Below are 16,318 nucleotides of genomic sequence, written 5' to 3'. Positions count from 1 at the left end.
GAGGCACACGGTGTGATTCCATTTCAGGAAAGACCGTGTACATACGGACTCTCAGATAAAAGGACTGAAATACACACTAACATGTGGATGGTGCTTCCCTCCAGGTGGTGGGATGATGGCTGATTTTTTTTCTTCTTTTTTGCTTAGCTGTGTAAGTTGGAATCCATAAGTGTTCCAACAACAGGCCTTTCAGACAGAGCTGGAGAAGTTAGGGAAAGAGGAGGGAAAGCTATCATTTAAAGGCGATCCACACTTAGAAGCAAAAAAGAAAAAAAAAGCAACGGTAGAAATCACAATGGTTTTGGGAGGACACTACACTTTTTTATTTTATTTTGTTTTATTTTTTTAAAATATTTATTTATTTATCTATGATAGACAGGGAGAGAGAGAGGCAGAGACACTGGAGGAGGGAGAAGCAGGCTCCATGCTGGGAACCCGACGCAGGACTTGATCCTGGGACTCCAGGATTGTGCCCTGGGCCAAAGGCAGGCGCTAAACCGCTGAGCCACCCAGGGATCCCCGACTTTTTTATTTTAATAGGTTTTAATGCATATTATGAAAAAAATATAAGTTGTACAATAACCCCATGTGATCAGCTCCCTGCTGCCCTCTTTGACCTCATCTCCCCCCCCCCCCCCCACTTTCCCTGGTACTTATTCCATTGTGGCCCCACTAACTCTTCACCATTCTTCTAACACAGAGGAGGGGGGCAGGGCCTTTACACTTGCTGTTCTCTCTACTCAAAATATTCTTCCTCACATATATGCAGGGTTCAGTTATCATCATTCAGGCCTCAGTTTCATATGCCACCTTCTTTCCTGGCTCCTAACTCCACCCCGCCAAACCCCATCCCTCTACCCTTCTTGTGTTCATCACTCTAAATATTATTTATTCAGTTATTTATTTTCTGTCTTCCCCAGCTACATGGTGAGTCCTTTGAAGTCAAGGTCTATGTCTGTCCTGTCCACCACTGTCTGCTGGGTGCTGTAGGACTGGTACCTGGCATGAGTAGTCAGTTCTATGGATGAGAGGAAGAGGAAGTCATCACCTTCAGGAAAGCTCTGGCTCTGCCAGTTATGGAAGCTTAGACACAAGCGAAGCTTCTGACCCCCATCAGGGCCTCCGGGTCCCACTGCCTCTGCTCTGGGGAGAGGAACTCTGGGAAGTCAGAAATTGAGGTCTCAGCATATTACCTTGTAAGCACACAGGTCTCATCTCTGCCAGTGGTCTCTGAGCTGGTCATTCAAAACATGGATACCCTCCACCCATTCATCTAGGTCAAGACAAACTGCTGCTCTGGGTAGGAGGCAGACCCAAGGCCCCGGGAGACAAGACAAGTATTTTTTTTTTTTTAAGATTTTATTTATTTATTCATGAGAAACATGCAGAGAGAGGCAGAGACACAGGCAGAGGGAGAAGCAGGCTCCCCATAGGGAGTCTGATGTGGGACTCGATCCCAGGATCCTGGGATCGTGGCCTGAACTGAGGCAGACGTTCAACCACTGAGCCACCCACGGGTCCCGAGACAAGACTAGTTTAGTCCTGCTTTGGCACTGATCAGTCTGTGACTTCTACATAATACCAGCAGTTGGTAATAATGGGCCTGTGTGCCAGCTTCTCCTTGCACATTCTTTAACACTGCTGATGGCCCTGTGAGGGACAGTCATTATCCCTAATTTAAAGAGTAGAGACCCAAAAAAAAACGAAAGAAAGAAAAATAAAGAGTGGAGACCTGGGCCCACAGAGGTCGGCAACCTGCCCACAGTCCATGCTGTTAGCAAGTAGGAGAGTCAGGGAGTGTCTAGCTCCTAACAGGTGCTCAATATATACATTTATGGAATGAATGAAGGAAAGAATGATGTCCTCTAGGGAACTGGAGCTGCTGCAGGGCTGGAAACACCCATCTCCCATCCACCTCTGGCCCTGCCCACACAGTACCTCCTGGACCACTGTTGACTGCTCCACTTAGTCCTCACTCTTGGTGGCACCCACAGAATCAGGGGCCAGGGTCTTTCCTGCAGTTCACACCCAACTTAAGCTTGATCCTTCTGTGAACAGTCAATGGGAGCTTCAACAGGGAAGAGAAGAGGTGGGGCCTCCTGCAGGACCTTCTCCTCTGCCTTTTGTTTCGGGTGCCTCCCCTCAAGCTGGCTGGCTCTTCCTGCTGGCTGGTGTTGTGACGTTTCCCACACTGGATTAGCTTGCATGTTTTCCAGGAGATTGGGTGGAACCGTCCCTGGGGAGGAAACATCAGACCTACGCCCTCGCCAGATCCAGAGCAGCCTCCCGACTGGGATCTCTGGCTTCCAGTCCCACCTGCCAGCCCAGGAAGCTCCTTCCGTTCCTTTACAGCACGTTTCCCAGCACCCCGTGTGCCTGCTGGGCGCGGGTGGGGGACCTCTGGAAGACACGCAGAGACTGCGTACAGAAGCGGCTCTCCAGAGAGCCGGTGTGGCATGTGCTGATTCCCTCTCCGGAGTCCTGTGTTGTTCTCTGTCCCTGCAGCCAGCTCGTGTGCAACTTTCCTTGCTGCCCCCAAGCCCATACTATAGGTCCTCCTCTCGTATCTCTTGCCCATGATATTTTTCTTCTTGGTGGCATTTATTCCAATTGTAATTTAATCAATCATTTGTGAAATTGCTTATTTGATACATACCTTCTGCAGTAGGAGTCAAGCTCTCTGGTGTCTGCCAGTTGACTCTTCTGTCCCCAGCACCTGACACCGTGCCTGGTACATAGTAGCTACCCAGACAATATGGGGAAAGTGCATTAGGGGACGAGTGAATGAATGAACCAGAGACGCTTACAAACTACCTTCAAAGAAGCCTCCAAATTATTAGGAGCTAGAGATTTTAAGATAGAAGAGGGAAAATCTTTCTGTTTTGCAATTGATAGATGTTTTTCTTGCCTGGTGTCACCCACTAACCTCCTACTTCAGGGGAGCACTACGGAAAGCAAGGAGCCTGTGGCACAATGGAGAACCTCCTGGAATTTTGTCCCTACTCCATCACAAGCTAACTGTATGCCTATAGGCAAATCTCTTCTCTGTAAGTCATAAGTTCCCACCTGGAAAATGACTATTTCTGTGTTGGCTCCAAGGAGGACCATTTCCCTATCCCAGGTAGAGGGCATCATGGCAAGAGCATGCCCCCTGGTATCAGATGGCCCCAGGGTTCATTTGACATTTAGGGAGCATCACTGGGAAACCGCTGTGCCCCTTTCATCTGCCATCCTCAGGGTGGTGGCATTTAACCTCACAGTCACAAGATGGCTGCCATGGCGCCAGTGTTCACTTTCTCACATAACCACATATAGAGGCAAGAATCCAGGGGATGGCCGGGGGAGGGACAGCCAGGGGTAGAGGAACGGTGGAGTAGGGAGGCAGAAAAGCTGTTCTCTCTTTGAACCAAGAAGGAAAACCTTTTCTCAGAGGCAGGTCCAGCCACTTCCCCCTCAGTCTTACTTGAACTGGATCACATGGTCACTCTTAGCTGCAAGGGACGCAGGGAGAGGACCTCACCATGATAAGAAGGGAATGGCTTTTGGGTGACAGACCCTTCAGTTGGCCCTTGGCAGATACCACAATAGTTAGCTTTCTTGTTCTCAACACTCGCCTTATTGTCCAGAAGGAGAATACCAAGGAGGCAGGGACCAGGCCTCATGGGCTTCAGAGTCTGATGAGATCTTATATCCAGCTGAACCTAGGTGACACATGCCAGGAAATTCCTATTGATTAATGACTCTCCCCTTCTTACTCTAGACCCCTCTCCTGGCCAAAGTGGTCCCCTCTGTTAAACATGAAGTGTCTGCCTCCCACCAAAAAGTATGTGTTGTTCTTTCAAATAACAAATGCACATTTTTTTAGTGAAACAAAACAGACATGTAAAGAGAAAAAAAAAGTCACCAAATGCCACTGCCTTAAAGTGATTATTGATGATATTTTGTTAAGCATCCAGCCCTTCTCCCCCCTACTCCCTCCACACCCCTTCCTCCTACCAGCACCATCACACACAAATGTAGTTTTATAACAATGGCTGCGCAGGACACACCAGATACTCTAAGGGTGTTTTCATGTTACAATCCTGTCCAGGCTCCATGCAGTCTGATAGGTTCTATGGAGCTCCTAATTGCTGGTGTGTGTCATTAACTCACTGTTGGATTAAAAACGCATTCTGTGAATCCAGGGAAGTCGTTTCCCACCACTGCGAGGCAGGGGTGTGGCTCCAGGGCCATCTCCCTATTGCTGACCACATCTCCCTGATGACTGGGAACTGTTGTCAGTGGTAAGGTGCTCAGCACTGACCCTCACCTACAACAGTCAGCATATGAATCCCCAGCTGCAATTAGAAACACATAACATCCCTAAGCAGCCCCCAAATCAGGAAATTCAGCCTTTCAACCCACTGTTGCTTGGCTGATGTTCATTAGGCAAATGAGTAGCTTCTCTGCTCCAGTGCCAAGAAAGCCCCCTCTCCCTGCGTCCTTCTTTCTGTGGCTGTTGCTGTGGCTATCTCCTCCTGGCAAGCAGTGGTCCAACCATGGCTTCCTGGCTTTCCTGCCCTGTGGCCCTGGGTTATGTCCTCTCCTCAAGAAGAGAGACATGGGACAGCCAGCAAACTGCACTCCCTGCCCCACTGCCATCCTGTCACCAAATACAACAACAATAACAACAATAATAACAGCGGGACCAATTGAGTGCTTACCATGCCCAGCACTTCTCTTTATGTAGAGGAGGTGAGGAGGGTTGGTACTACCAGGCCCATCTCTGTGGAAAGCTGAGGGAGCTGAAACACTAGGCAGCTAAAAAAATGACTCTGCTCCATAGCTCGAGTCTGGCTCCCAAAGCACCCCCTTAATCTGGATCCCCAATGGGACTATGGTGGAGAGCAGAGAGACAGTCCCAGTGCTGGAGAAAGGGAAGTGGAGGAGGGGCATTTAGTCCAGGCTGGAGATAGTGTGAAGATTATGCATTCTAGCCACCTAGGGCCCTCGAGTTTCTGAGCCTCCAGAAACTAGGAGGAAAAGTGTGTGTTGGTGCATTCATCACAATCTCAGAAGCATCTGTGATTCAAAGGAGGAGAATGGCTACTGGGGCAGATGATCCTCTACGGTCTCTTCCAGCTCCTGAGCCTGTGGTTCTGTGACCATATAAGGCCACTGTGCCCAGGGAGTCTCACTGCAGCTGAGTGCAATCCTGTGCTGAGAGGGGGAAGCAGAGAGCAAAGAAAGCCCTTGTCCAGGCCTCCTGTAAGGTCCCTAAGGCAGCAAAGATGAGGAGCCAAGGCAGGGGAGGCAAGGGGTCCCTCCTTGTTTGCCTCTTCCTAGGAATTTCAGACTTGCTCTGGTGGGCTTGGATTCATCCCGCCCCCCTTCCATTTCTACTTGAGATCTCCTCCTTCAGTTGCATTGCCAGGTTTCCAGAGTCCAGCTGGTGGCTCCTGTCCAAAGTCAAACATTGAGGGCTACAGAGGCAGCCTTTGCCTGCTGGTTCTTCTGGTTTGGTAGCTTGGTCCACCCTTCAGAGTCCCTGAGCTTGTGGTGGGCACGATTGCAGCATCTAACCTGGCTTCCCTCTGCTACCCTGGCTCTGCAGGCGTAAGAAATCTGGTGGATTCCCACCCCAACATTCTCTCTCTCTCTCTCTCTCTCTCTCTCTCTCTCAGACACACACACACACCTCTGTTAGTGAGCTCCTTGGGCAGGGGTGGGGCTTGTGTATCTGTCTAATCCTGGCTCACATAGTTATGTCCCACTTTCTCTGAGTACTGTCCAGAGCCCAGTGCTGTGCCAAATAATATGGAGAGGAAGAAGTGAGAAGGGTGAGATGTGGTACCTGGCCTCCAGGGGCAGGCAGGCTGGTGGTAAAAGTAATAGACAAGCCTAGCAGGAGATGATCTCTAATGATTGTCATTAATCAAGGTGCAGAGCATGTTTGAGTCATGACTGTATTAATTGTAAGTGGCAGAAACACAAGTCAAATTAGCTTATGCAAAAATAAGAGGGAATTATTGGGCTCCTGTCACTCAGAAGCGTAAAGGAGGATTAGCTTCAGGTATGACTGGATCCAGTGGCTCAAATGATGTCCCTGGGACTTTATTCTACACTTGGATGAAGATCAGTTTGTAGGGCTGCTGCAGTGTGATGCCAGAGATGCCACTGTCACTAAGGTGTCGCATGCAGCCTCACTCCTGCTTTACAAATCCTGGAGTTACCTCCCCAGGACTCAGACCTCAGCTGAGACCAGACTCCCCTGGGCTGCCTCTCCAACCCCTGACCAGGGGCACCTGGCTGGCTCAGTTGGTAAAGTATGTGCCTCTCAATCTCAGGGATGTAAGCTCAAGCCCCATGTTGGGCATAGAGCCTACTTTAAAAATACATACACACATACATACACCCTGACAAGACACCTCCTTTCTTTGCCCCACACTCCTGGGCTGATATCATAGGACATGTTCTGATACTCACTTTGTGTGTGAAATCTCTGGATCTTCTGGGAGCCTGGATATAGGATGTGTAGGTTTTTATTATACTTGCTTGACAGAAGAAGAGGTGAGCCCGAGAAAGACAGAGTAATCTGCTAATGTCTTCTCAGCCTAGGAGCAGAGCATGGGTCCCCAGTACACTTCACTTTTGTACTCTGCCTCAATGCTTGGACTGGACTGGATAGAAAACTGCCTGGAGGGTCTCAGCCTGGTGCCTGGGGTGGCACAAGATAAAGAAGCTTCATGTAAGGTTTGCAGAAATGATTCAATGTGGGAGAAACTTGCTCTAGTCCTGTTAGTTTTGTAACTTGTTCAGACTGGCTTATATTAGCTTAAAATTGGGCTTCCTGTTTCAGGGTAGAATTTTAAATTGGCCTCTACCAAGAAGTAGTGCTAACACTGGAAAAGTTGGACCATACAAAACAATATATATAAAAAAAAACAACAACAAAAAAAGATACTGTTAGTAATCCCACCACTCAGGGGAAAACACTAAAATTTTTAAGAATCAATCCTTTTAGTATTACTTTCATGCCACCTTCCTCATCTTCTTTGCCCTCCACCAGCAATGATTTGAGTCATATATCCTTAAAAGTATCACTTAAGATCTTTATTTTCTATTTCCCCATCTTATCTGGAGAGGCAGAGTAGAGCAGTGGAAGGCTGACTCCTTAGGCTCAGGAGCCAGGCAGATGTGGGCAAGCCCAGTTCTATCCCTGGGTGTCATTGGTAAAGGACTTAACCCTTCAGGTCTTGAGTTTCTTATCTACGAGGAGCTATTGTGAGGAATAAATGCCAAGTGCCTGTCACATCATAAGTATATAATAAATGGTAGCTCTGAATAGTAATACCCACATTCTAAAGTCAGAATCCCCCGAACAGAACTTCCTTCATTGGTGGTGTAAAAGAAACAAAATAGAGATGCCTAGGCAGCTCAATAGTTGAGCATCTTTCTTTGGCTCAGGGCATGATCCTGGGGTCCTGGGATCGAGTCCCATAGGAGCCTCTCTGCAGGGAGCCTGCTTCTCTGCCTGTGTCTCTACCTCTGTCTCTCTGTGTCTTTCATAAATAAATAAGTAAAATCTTGAAAGAAAGAAAGAAAGAAAGAAAGAAAGAAAGAAAGAAAGAAAGAAAGAAAGAAAGAAAGAAAGAAAGAAGAAAGAAAGAAAGAAAGAAAGAAAGAAAGAAAGAAAGAAAGAAAGAAAGAAAAGAAAAAAGGAAGGAAGGAAGGAAGGAAGGAAGGAAGGAAGGAAGGAAGGAAGGAAGGAAGGAAGGAAGGAAGGAAATAATAACAGCAGCTGATGTTTGAGGACTTACTATTTGTGTTAGGGTGGTATGATGAGTGATACTAATGGGTGTGAAAAATTAGAGTTCCAAACCCTAGTGGAGGCAGATCCTGAAGGCAGCCAAGGACCTAGAGAGTATTACCAGGAGAGTGGTAAGGCCTGCTGGTCCAGAACATAGAATGAGAAACTCATTGCACTGGTTTCTTGAGAGAGAGTATCATGAGGACTGACTAGTCCCAGCTGCACCTCTTAGGTTACCCAGCAAGTCCCACCCTTGGAGGGGTGTCTGGTTGTGGAGCCTGGGTAACAATTGGCTTTTTAAAAAAAAAAAAAAAAAGATTTTATTTATTTATTCGTAGAGACACAGCTAGAGAGAGAGAGAGGCAGAGATACAGGCAGAGGGAGAAGCAGGCACCACACAGGGAGCCCGATGCGGGACTCGATCCCAGGTCTCCAGGATCACGCCCTGGGCTGCAAGCGGCGCCAAACCGCTGCGCCACCAGGGCTGCCCACAATTGGCTTTTTTATATAGCTTTTAAGTTGTCTACAATTTACAGTATATATCTTAACTTACCATGCTTTACTTTTAAGTGCTTCATTTATCAGAATTTTTCAACAGTATATTTCTATTTTAGCCCTCCCATCCTTTGTGCTATAATTGCATATGTTTTAGTTTTACATATATTATAAATATCACAATGCCTTTTTTTTTTTAAAGCCTTTTTCCTCTCTTTGCTTTAGTTTGGATAGTTTCCATTGTGTTCAAGGTCACTAACCTTCTATGAGTTAACCCCATACTGGGAAATTTTTATCTCAAATATTGTATTTTCATCTCTAGATATCCCATTCTGTTCTTTTTTGTGTCTTCCATTCTCTACTCATTATATTCATATTTTCCTTTAATTTCTTGAAAATATTTTAAATAGGTATTTTTAAAGTCTTTACTGTTAATTATATCATCTCTGTCACTCCTGAGTCTGCTTTTGTTAACTGGTTGTGGGTCACATTGGCTTCTTTGCATAGCCAGGAATTTTGTATTGGATGCTGGATATTAAAAATATCATATTGTTGAGTGTCTGATTTTGTTGTTGTCACTGAAAGTATTGAACTTTATTCTAATTAAGTTACTTAGGGGTCAGCTTGTTTTTTTTTTTTTGTTTTTTTTTTTTTTTAAGGCTAATTTTTAAGCAGGGGCAGGTCTAAAGTAGCTTTAACTCTAGGGCCAGTTTCGCCCTACTGCTATGGCATGAGCCTTCTTAGGGTCTCTGCTGAGTGTCCTCAGTGTTCAGCAAGGACTCTCCACTCTGCCTAGGTCAGAACTTGCACATCTTCCAGCCTTGGATGAGCCCTGGGAAGTATTCTGCTTTTAAGCTCCCTGGTGTTTGCTCCTTGCTGAGCTCATGCGGTCTTACCTTATTCAGCTCAAGACCCAAGAAGATGCCTATTCATGCAAAGGGAGCTTCCTTTCTCTTTGTCTCTCTAGTTTTCTCTCCTGGAATCCCAGCCACCTCAGCCTTCCTGAACTTGGATCTTTGCCTCATCAACTTAATAATTCTGCACTCTGCCTAGGCTCTCTGAGCCTGCGCTGAGGGCTGGTAAATGCCTCCAGGGGAAAGCCGAGGCCATCACAGAACTCCCCATTATTTGTTTCCCTTTGTCTCCAGGATCACAGTCCTATATGGTCTCCGAAACTGCTTGTTTCATATATTTTCTCCAATTTTCTAGTTGTTTACAGTGGGACCTAGCAACTTCTTTAAGATCCCTCTAGGGTAGTGCACCAATGATCCAGACTGGGTGTATACTCCCTCTGGAAACTTGCACAGAAATAGATGTAGGGGTAAAGAAGCCCATGAAGTCAGAAAGGTCATTCTGATCTGCTTCTTAGAGAAACCCCAGATAAAGACCTAACACCAGTATCAAGTCAGATTTTACAAAAAGAATTATTAGTGTCCATCCACTGGTGGATGGATAAATAAGATGTGGTATATCCATACAATGAATATAATTTGGCAATAAAAGGAAATGGAGTACTGAAAGTTTCTGTGACATAATGAATCTTGGGTACCCGGGTGATGGGTGGTTGAGTGTCTGCCTTTGGTGCAGGGAGTGATCCCGGAGTCCTAGGATCGAATCCTCCATCAGGCTCCCTGTGGAGAGCCTGCTTCTCCCTCTATGTCTCTGCCTCTCTTTCTGTGTCTCTCATGAATAAATAAGTAAAATCTTAAAAAAAAAAAAAAGCATGATGAATCTTGAAACATGATGCTAAGTGAAATAAGCTAGTTATAAAAGACCACTTATTGTATGATACCATTTATTTATGTCCAGAATAGGCAAATCTATAGAAACAGAATACAGCTTTGCGGTTGCTTACTGGGCATGGGGGTGAGGAGTGACTGCTATAGGTAGTAGGTTTCTTTTGGGGGAAGGGACAAAATGTTCTAAAATTAGACTGCAAGTGATCATTGCCCAAGCCCACGAATGGACTAAAAAACTTGATCGCACACTTTAAATGGGTGGATTGTACAGAATGTGAATTATATCTCAGTAAAACTGTTTTTTAAAAAAAGAACTGTGAGCAATTTCCTTCTGTACTGAGAGTAATGAAGGGATGGAAAGCAATGGAAAGCGCTGTGGGGGGTTGGAAGAGAAGTCTCAGCTCTTAGATGGATGTATGTTCATATTGTAAGTAATATTCAACCCTGAACTGAAAAATGTGACCAGTGAGGAGTTTGCACAGTTTTCTTGGGGGAGATGGTGTCTACTGTCAGATGTTAGTCTTTGAATCCACTCACTCTTTCTTAATTGCTCCAACCATAAGAGAATTCTTGCCAAATTTTGGTTTTTTCATCTCTTCCCCGCCTTCTCTCCTGTTGGGAACCTGGTTGGCAGTGAGCACGTGTTGAGTGGCTATTATCTGCAGGGAGATGGGACATTAGGGCACGTCTGGCCTTACCCCTGAGCTCAGAGGAACCTGAGAACAGGAGGGCAGAGAGTGTCATGTGGCCTCTGGGAACTGTGATGTCAGCTTTGTCATGTCACTGTTCAGAGCCACCAGAATAAGGTTGACGTGGTAGTCAAATCCTAGCCAAGGACAGAAGAGTAGACACATGCCTTCTGTTGAGTCTTCTACTGTCAAAGATGAAGAAGATTCATTTTAAGTGAGTCCTCTTACATGTAAGCACTGTGGATTTTCTGCAAAAGAAAAATCATTACTCACTTGCAGGTTCCTGCAGGGGTCTTCATCAGTGTAATTCTACGTGGAAACTTAGGTTAAGACCATGAGCTTTGCTTAAAAATACTAACCGCTAACACTTACTGAGTGCTTACTGTGTGTTCCTCCTGTTCTAAGCATTTTCAAGTATAACTAGCACCTTGTTGCCTGATACTTCTTTTGCTATATATAAGTAGTATAAAAGACTATATTTCTTTTTGCCACTATTCTGTTTTTCTGCTTAATTCTCAGTAATTCAGGTAAACTCCTCTTTCAGATGTTATGGTACTAGTGCAGCAGCTGAGGGATTGAGCATCCAGGTTAGACACAGCCCTAGGCCAGCTGAGCCAAGAGGTTGGCCCCAGGGGTGTCACATGCCTGGTGTTCCTTGGTACCAAGTGAGGACAGTGCACTCATCAGATGTGGTGTGTGTGGTTTCTCTCTAGGATCATTCACGAAGATGGCTTCTCTGGAGAAGACGTGAAACAGTACAAGCCTGTTGTCTACAGCAACACTATCCAGTCCCTGGCAGCCATCGTCCGGGCCATGGACACTTTGGGCATTGAATATGGTGACAAGGAGAGAAAGGTAGGCCATTGTGCCCATGGGCACTGCAAGGAGAGGTCCTGTGCTCTTTATAGTGTCGACTCTCTTACAGGAACCAGAAGAGACTGTTGTCTATGAAAGAGAAGTCTAGTCACCAACCTAAACCAGTGTACCAGTCAGCCTGGCAAATCCAGTCAAACAGAGGCTTAGGTGATAAGCATACCTCCAAAGCAAAGTCACCAACAAAGACAGCAGCCACAAAATGTGGGATTTATCTTGCATGTGACAAAGGATTACTGATGTCCTAAATTGGGACTCCCACAGCACTGTACAAGTACTTGCCCTTGAGTAGTTAACTTGAGCAGAAAAAGTATTTCTCAAACCAAGCGAGCACTAACTGAGCACCATCTCCCCTTTTTAGCAGAGCTTTCCTTCCCTTCTTGGGGGAGTGGGTATCCATTTGAATTTGACTCTTTCCTCCTTTACACCAAGGGATGTGTCCCAGGTGAGTCTGAGGACCTAAGGTGCTCTCCTTCCTGCGAGAAGTTGATATCCTAGGACAGGGACTATTTTACCTCTTTTTTTTTAGGTTTTCTTTAAATTCCAGTTAGTTAACATACACTGTAATATTAACTTAAGGTGTACAGTTTAGTGATTCAGCACTTACATACAAGGGACTGTTTTTCAGTTGAGTTCCCAGGTGTTTGATAAGTGATGAATGGAATAAGTGTATAAAAGCCTGTTATTTGCAAACATTTGCATTAACTGTAAGACTAAAGCATCTACAGCTATGCTTGGCAAAGCTAAATAAAAGAGCAAGAGAAAGAAGGAAAAACATCCTTAGAGAGTTCTATCTAGAAGTAGCTCTTTGTAGGACTGTGAATCCCAGCAATCCTTTCCCTGCGTCCTGGAGGGAAGAGAAAGGGAGCACATGGGGAGGTCTTTGAGCGCCTGGGCCCTGCATTGGAGTCTTTGGATAGAGAGAATTAATCTCTGAATACTGTGTGATTCAGTTGTGCGTTCTATACATATCCTTTATATTTGCTAAAAGAATCAGCTCCCTCACAGAGGAAAACGATCCTTGCCTCTGGGTCTGATAAGTGATCTATGACAAATAGGTTTAAATGTAAAATTCAATATTTTATGCACAAAATTCTAATTCCATGGGGCAGAGTCATCCTGTCATCCTGCCTCGGCTCCTCCTCCACAGGGGGATTTGTTGACTGCGGGTGTGTCTGAGGCCAGCCTGGGCCAGAGAAGCCCGGTGCTGGCCGGAGGGCCAGGGTCCCATCCACTGCTCCTCTGGGAGGTGGAGTCCACCAGCTGATTTCACAGAGGAAGCGCTTCTGCTTCTGCCAGCCCGGGGAGGGGGGACCAGCTTCGGTTCGGTCATAGAGCCAAGGACTGTGGAAAGAGGGGCACTCCTGGTTCTTTAGTCTTATTTCCATGAAGTATAAATTGACAGCTTTCAGCGTACCAGGCAGTGTGCTGACTGCTAGGGATTCAGAAATGGACACAGTGGGAGTGGTACCCTGAGAAACCAGGCATCCAGCACATGCCTTACTCAGGTCATCAGCATTAGCCAAGATGGTTACAGGGCTCCATTCATTTTAATAATGATGGCCACAGTGGTAATAGGATCATTTACTGACCACCCCCCTCTCTGCCAAGCACTATATTAAGCATTTTACATATGTTAACTCATTTTAATGAACTCATGCTTTAAAGCCCAGAGCAGGAAACACTTGGTGTGATCTTTAGACCAGGACAGGCCACAGGCCTCTTGGCCAGAAAGTGTAAGGTACCTGATTCTGTTACCCAAATGATAGGTTCCATACAAAAGGCACATGTGTCCACAGCACATACCCTACATACTTGCACACACACATACATACACGGCCTGTGAGGTGTATGTGTGGTCACTGTCATGCCTGCCTCCTAACCAGCTTTTCCTTTCCAAAAACTTCCTGCCCTGATTAAAACCCAGAAAAGTCACTATGACTTTGGAATCCTTTTCTTCAATTCTGAAAGCACTACTTATTCCTGTGGGATTTCCCCCTCCCCCTGCCCCCTCACCCATTTGATTATCCTAAATAGAGAGGTAGTTGCTTGGGAATTGCTGAGAATAAGACATATCAAGGACTGTGCTGGGGGCCCCTGGGGCCTCTTTGGCTGTTCCTCTTCTGTGAGGTTTCCCTGTCAAGACAGTCATCGAGTAGGAGGGCAGGGAAAGTGTCAAGGCAGAGGGGATCAGGAACAGAGTGGAGACACCCAGGAGAGTCCACTGGACACAGTAGCATTGGAGCCCAGTCCTGTTACAGTGGGCTGCACCATGGCAGATGGCTGACCCATCCCCAGCAGCACAGGCTCCTCAGGCACAATCCTTCTGGCTGACAAAGGCCTCCAAGCCCTGGGGCACCTCCTCCCTCTGTTAGATCACCTGTGAGGAGCAGAAAAGAGAAGTTGACCCAAGACTCAGGCCAAAGTGAGCCAGACCTCTGGGAAAGGTATTTTCTAGAAGCGCACTGGTATGGATTTGCAGTCTGGGTAGCTGAGTGTAGGGACTATAAATCAGGGTGGGGGTGTGGGGAGAGCTGTTTCAGACTGAAGTTTCCCCTGGACCTGGAAGGGTCATCAGGGATGAAACTTGGCTATGAGAAGGAGCCAGCTATGGGAGCAGAAGGGGACAAAGGTTCCAGACAAACACCAAGGCCCTGAGAGAAGAGTGAGGCTGACATGTTGGGAGAGAGAAAGCCTGAACTACACCCTGGGAGAGGGGTGAGGCCCTGGGGTACTGGACGCCTTCCAATCAGGTCTACCTACAGCCGGCCAAGTGGTGCCCAGATGCCTTGACCCCAGGGCTGGTTCTCCAATCTCTTTCCTCTCTCAGGGCCCAGGGGTGGCCCAATTGGAGGATCTGCTGTTTGGATGTTGTAGGAACTGCCCCATGCAGAGCAGACCCAAACTTGTATTTTGGCCTCAAAAGACCTCCTTCACTCTCTTGGCTTCTCCCCTAATCCATCATGAAATATCTAGAGGAAGACAGCCCCACATCCAGAGCCTACTTGGGCCAGCCAGCTTTGCAGTCTCCATACAAAGAAGCATCTAGAAGTTTCCTTGCTGTATCTCATTAAAACAGGTGTCCCTGACTTCTCCTGGCAGGTGGCTCATCACCCACCCTGGTCCCCCAGTGTAGGGAGGAGTAACTGGTTTCTCCTTCAGCCTCCCTGTGCATGAGCCTAAGCCTGAAAAAGCTGCTACACGGGGCAAGCAGCAGGGATCTCCTTACATCAGTCCACACCCCATGCCCCAGCCACACCAGGCCGCAGACCCCCTACCCAAAGACACCACACATTCCCATTCCTCCAGGTCTTGGCTCAGGCTGTATTCTCTGCCTCCAATGCCTTTCTCTCCTTCTCTTCCTTCTGATATTCCTTCTATTAAGTGACACCCAGCCTAGCTCCTTTCTCTTCCATGAAGGTTTTCTTCTCCATCTTCTTGACAACAAAACTCAGCTCAAGGCTTTCTCTCCATTGAGAGCTTACTCATGTACTGGTATGAAAATTGGTTATGTTACTCTTTTCTTAGAGCAGTGACCCTTGCACTCTAGGGTGATCAAAACCATTTGAGCAGCTAATGAAAGGAATGAGCCTCCTCTCCAGAACAATGCACACATGCACACATCTGGGAAATTTGCATACAATTTGAGGAGGCTCTGGCACTCATAAAGCCCACCAGTGGAGCCTAGAATAAGAACTCCTTCATAATTTCACAAGGCCTGTCCTTCTGCACAAGGCCTGTGTCATTCATCTTTTGGTCCCCTCCTCATTCAAACAACCTGCACTGTGCTCAGAATATAAATCTCCCAAAAAGTCCCTTGAGTGGAATGACAAGTCTAATTCCAAAAGTGTCATAGAAAAAAGTAGAAGCACCTGTAATTTATCACTAAATGAGCAGTTGTTGATTGAGTACCTACTATGGGTAGGCTTTGCACTAAGCCCTGTGTAAACATTCAGAGGTATGTGACACAGAGCCTTTAAGGGGGGGTGGGGGGAACAAACCATAAGAGAATCTTAATGATAAAGAACAAACTGAAGATTGATGGAAGGAGGTGGGGTGGGGAGGATGAGCTCAATGGGTGATGGACATTAAGGAGGGCATGTGTTGTGATGAGCACTAGGTGTTATGTGTAAGGGATGAATCATAAATTCTACTCCTGAAACTAATACTGCACTATATGTTAACTAACTAGAATTTAAATAAAAATTTGGAAAAAAAAAAAAAAAAGGAGTTGATCTCCTTGGGAAGACAGGGCTCACTAGCAGAATGCACTCAGCTAGCTGTTACTGGGGGTCAGGGAGAGCCTCTTACCAGAAGTGAGGCTGATACTGACCCTGAAGTAGGGGTGTGGCTTGACAAGGCAGATGTGGGTAAGGAAAAGGACTGGAAGCAGGAAGAACAGGAACAAAGGCAGTAGGTTGGTAGCAGCCAAATCAGATCTGATGGACAAAGGAGGCCAGGAACAGGAACAAAGGGTGAGGATATGGCAAGGTGTGGGAGAGCTAGAAGACGTAGTGAGGTCCAGAAGGTGTGCCAAGGAGTTTGTGTTTCTTCCCGTTGACAGCAGGCAGACATTGATAGATTTTTGAGCTGGGGAGGGGTGGGATGAAAATGAGTTTTTTAGGAGATTCTCATGATGGTGGTGTGGAGGTGGAGGGACTGGTGGGAGGACTGCAAGTGGGGAGGAGGGTTGGGGAGCTACAGTGAATGATACACAGGCGGAGTGTGGTTTT

The 16,318-nt window shown here is 46.5% G+C and overlaps 1 protein-coding gene across 2 annotated transcripts in view; it reads left to right on the top strand.

Moving 5' to 3' along the window:
* The window catches only part of GNAO1 (G protein subunit alpha o1), a 172,617-nt gene that overhangs the window by 78,929 nt on the left and 77,370 nt on the right, over positions 1–16,318 (top strand). For both annotated transcript variants that reach the window (XM_038531014.1, XM_038531015.1), the window contains exon 3: positions 11,426–11,567. In XM_038531014.1, coding sequence (XP_038386942.1) covers positions 11,426–11,567 — 142 coding nt within the window. The remainder of the gene's footprint in view (positions 1–11,425; positions 11,568–16,318) is intronic.

Source organism: Canis lupus, chromosome 2 (assembly GCF_011100685.1).
Source record: "Canis lupus familiaris isolate Mischka breed German Shepherd chromosome 2, alternate assembly UU_Cfam_GSD_1.0, whole genome shotgun sequence".
Lineage (NCBI taxonomy): Eukaryota > Metazoa > Chordata > Mammalia > Carnivora > Canidae > Canis > Canis lupus.
Note: the sequence above shows the minus strand (reverse complement) of the source record. Positions and strands in the feature narration are given on the sequence as shown.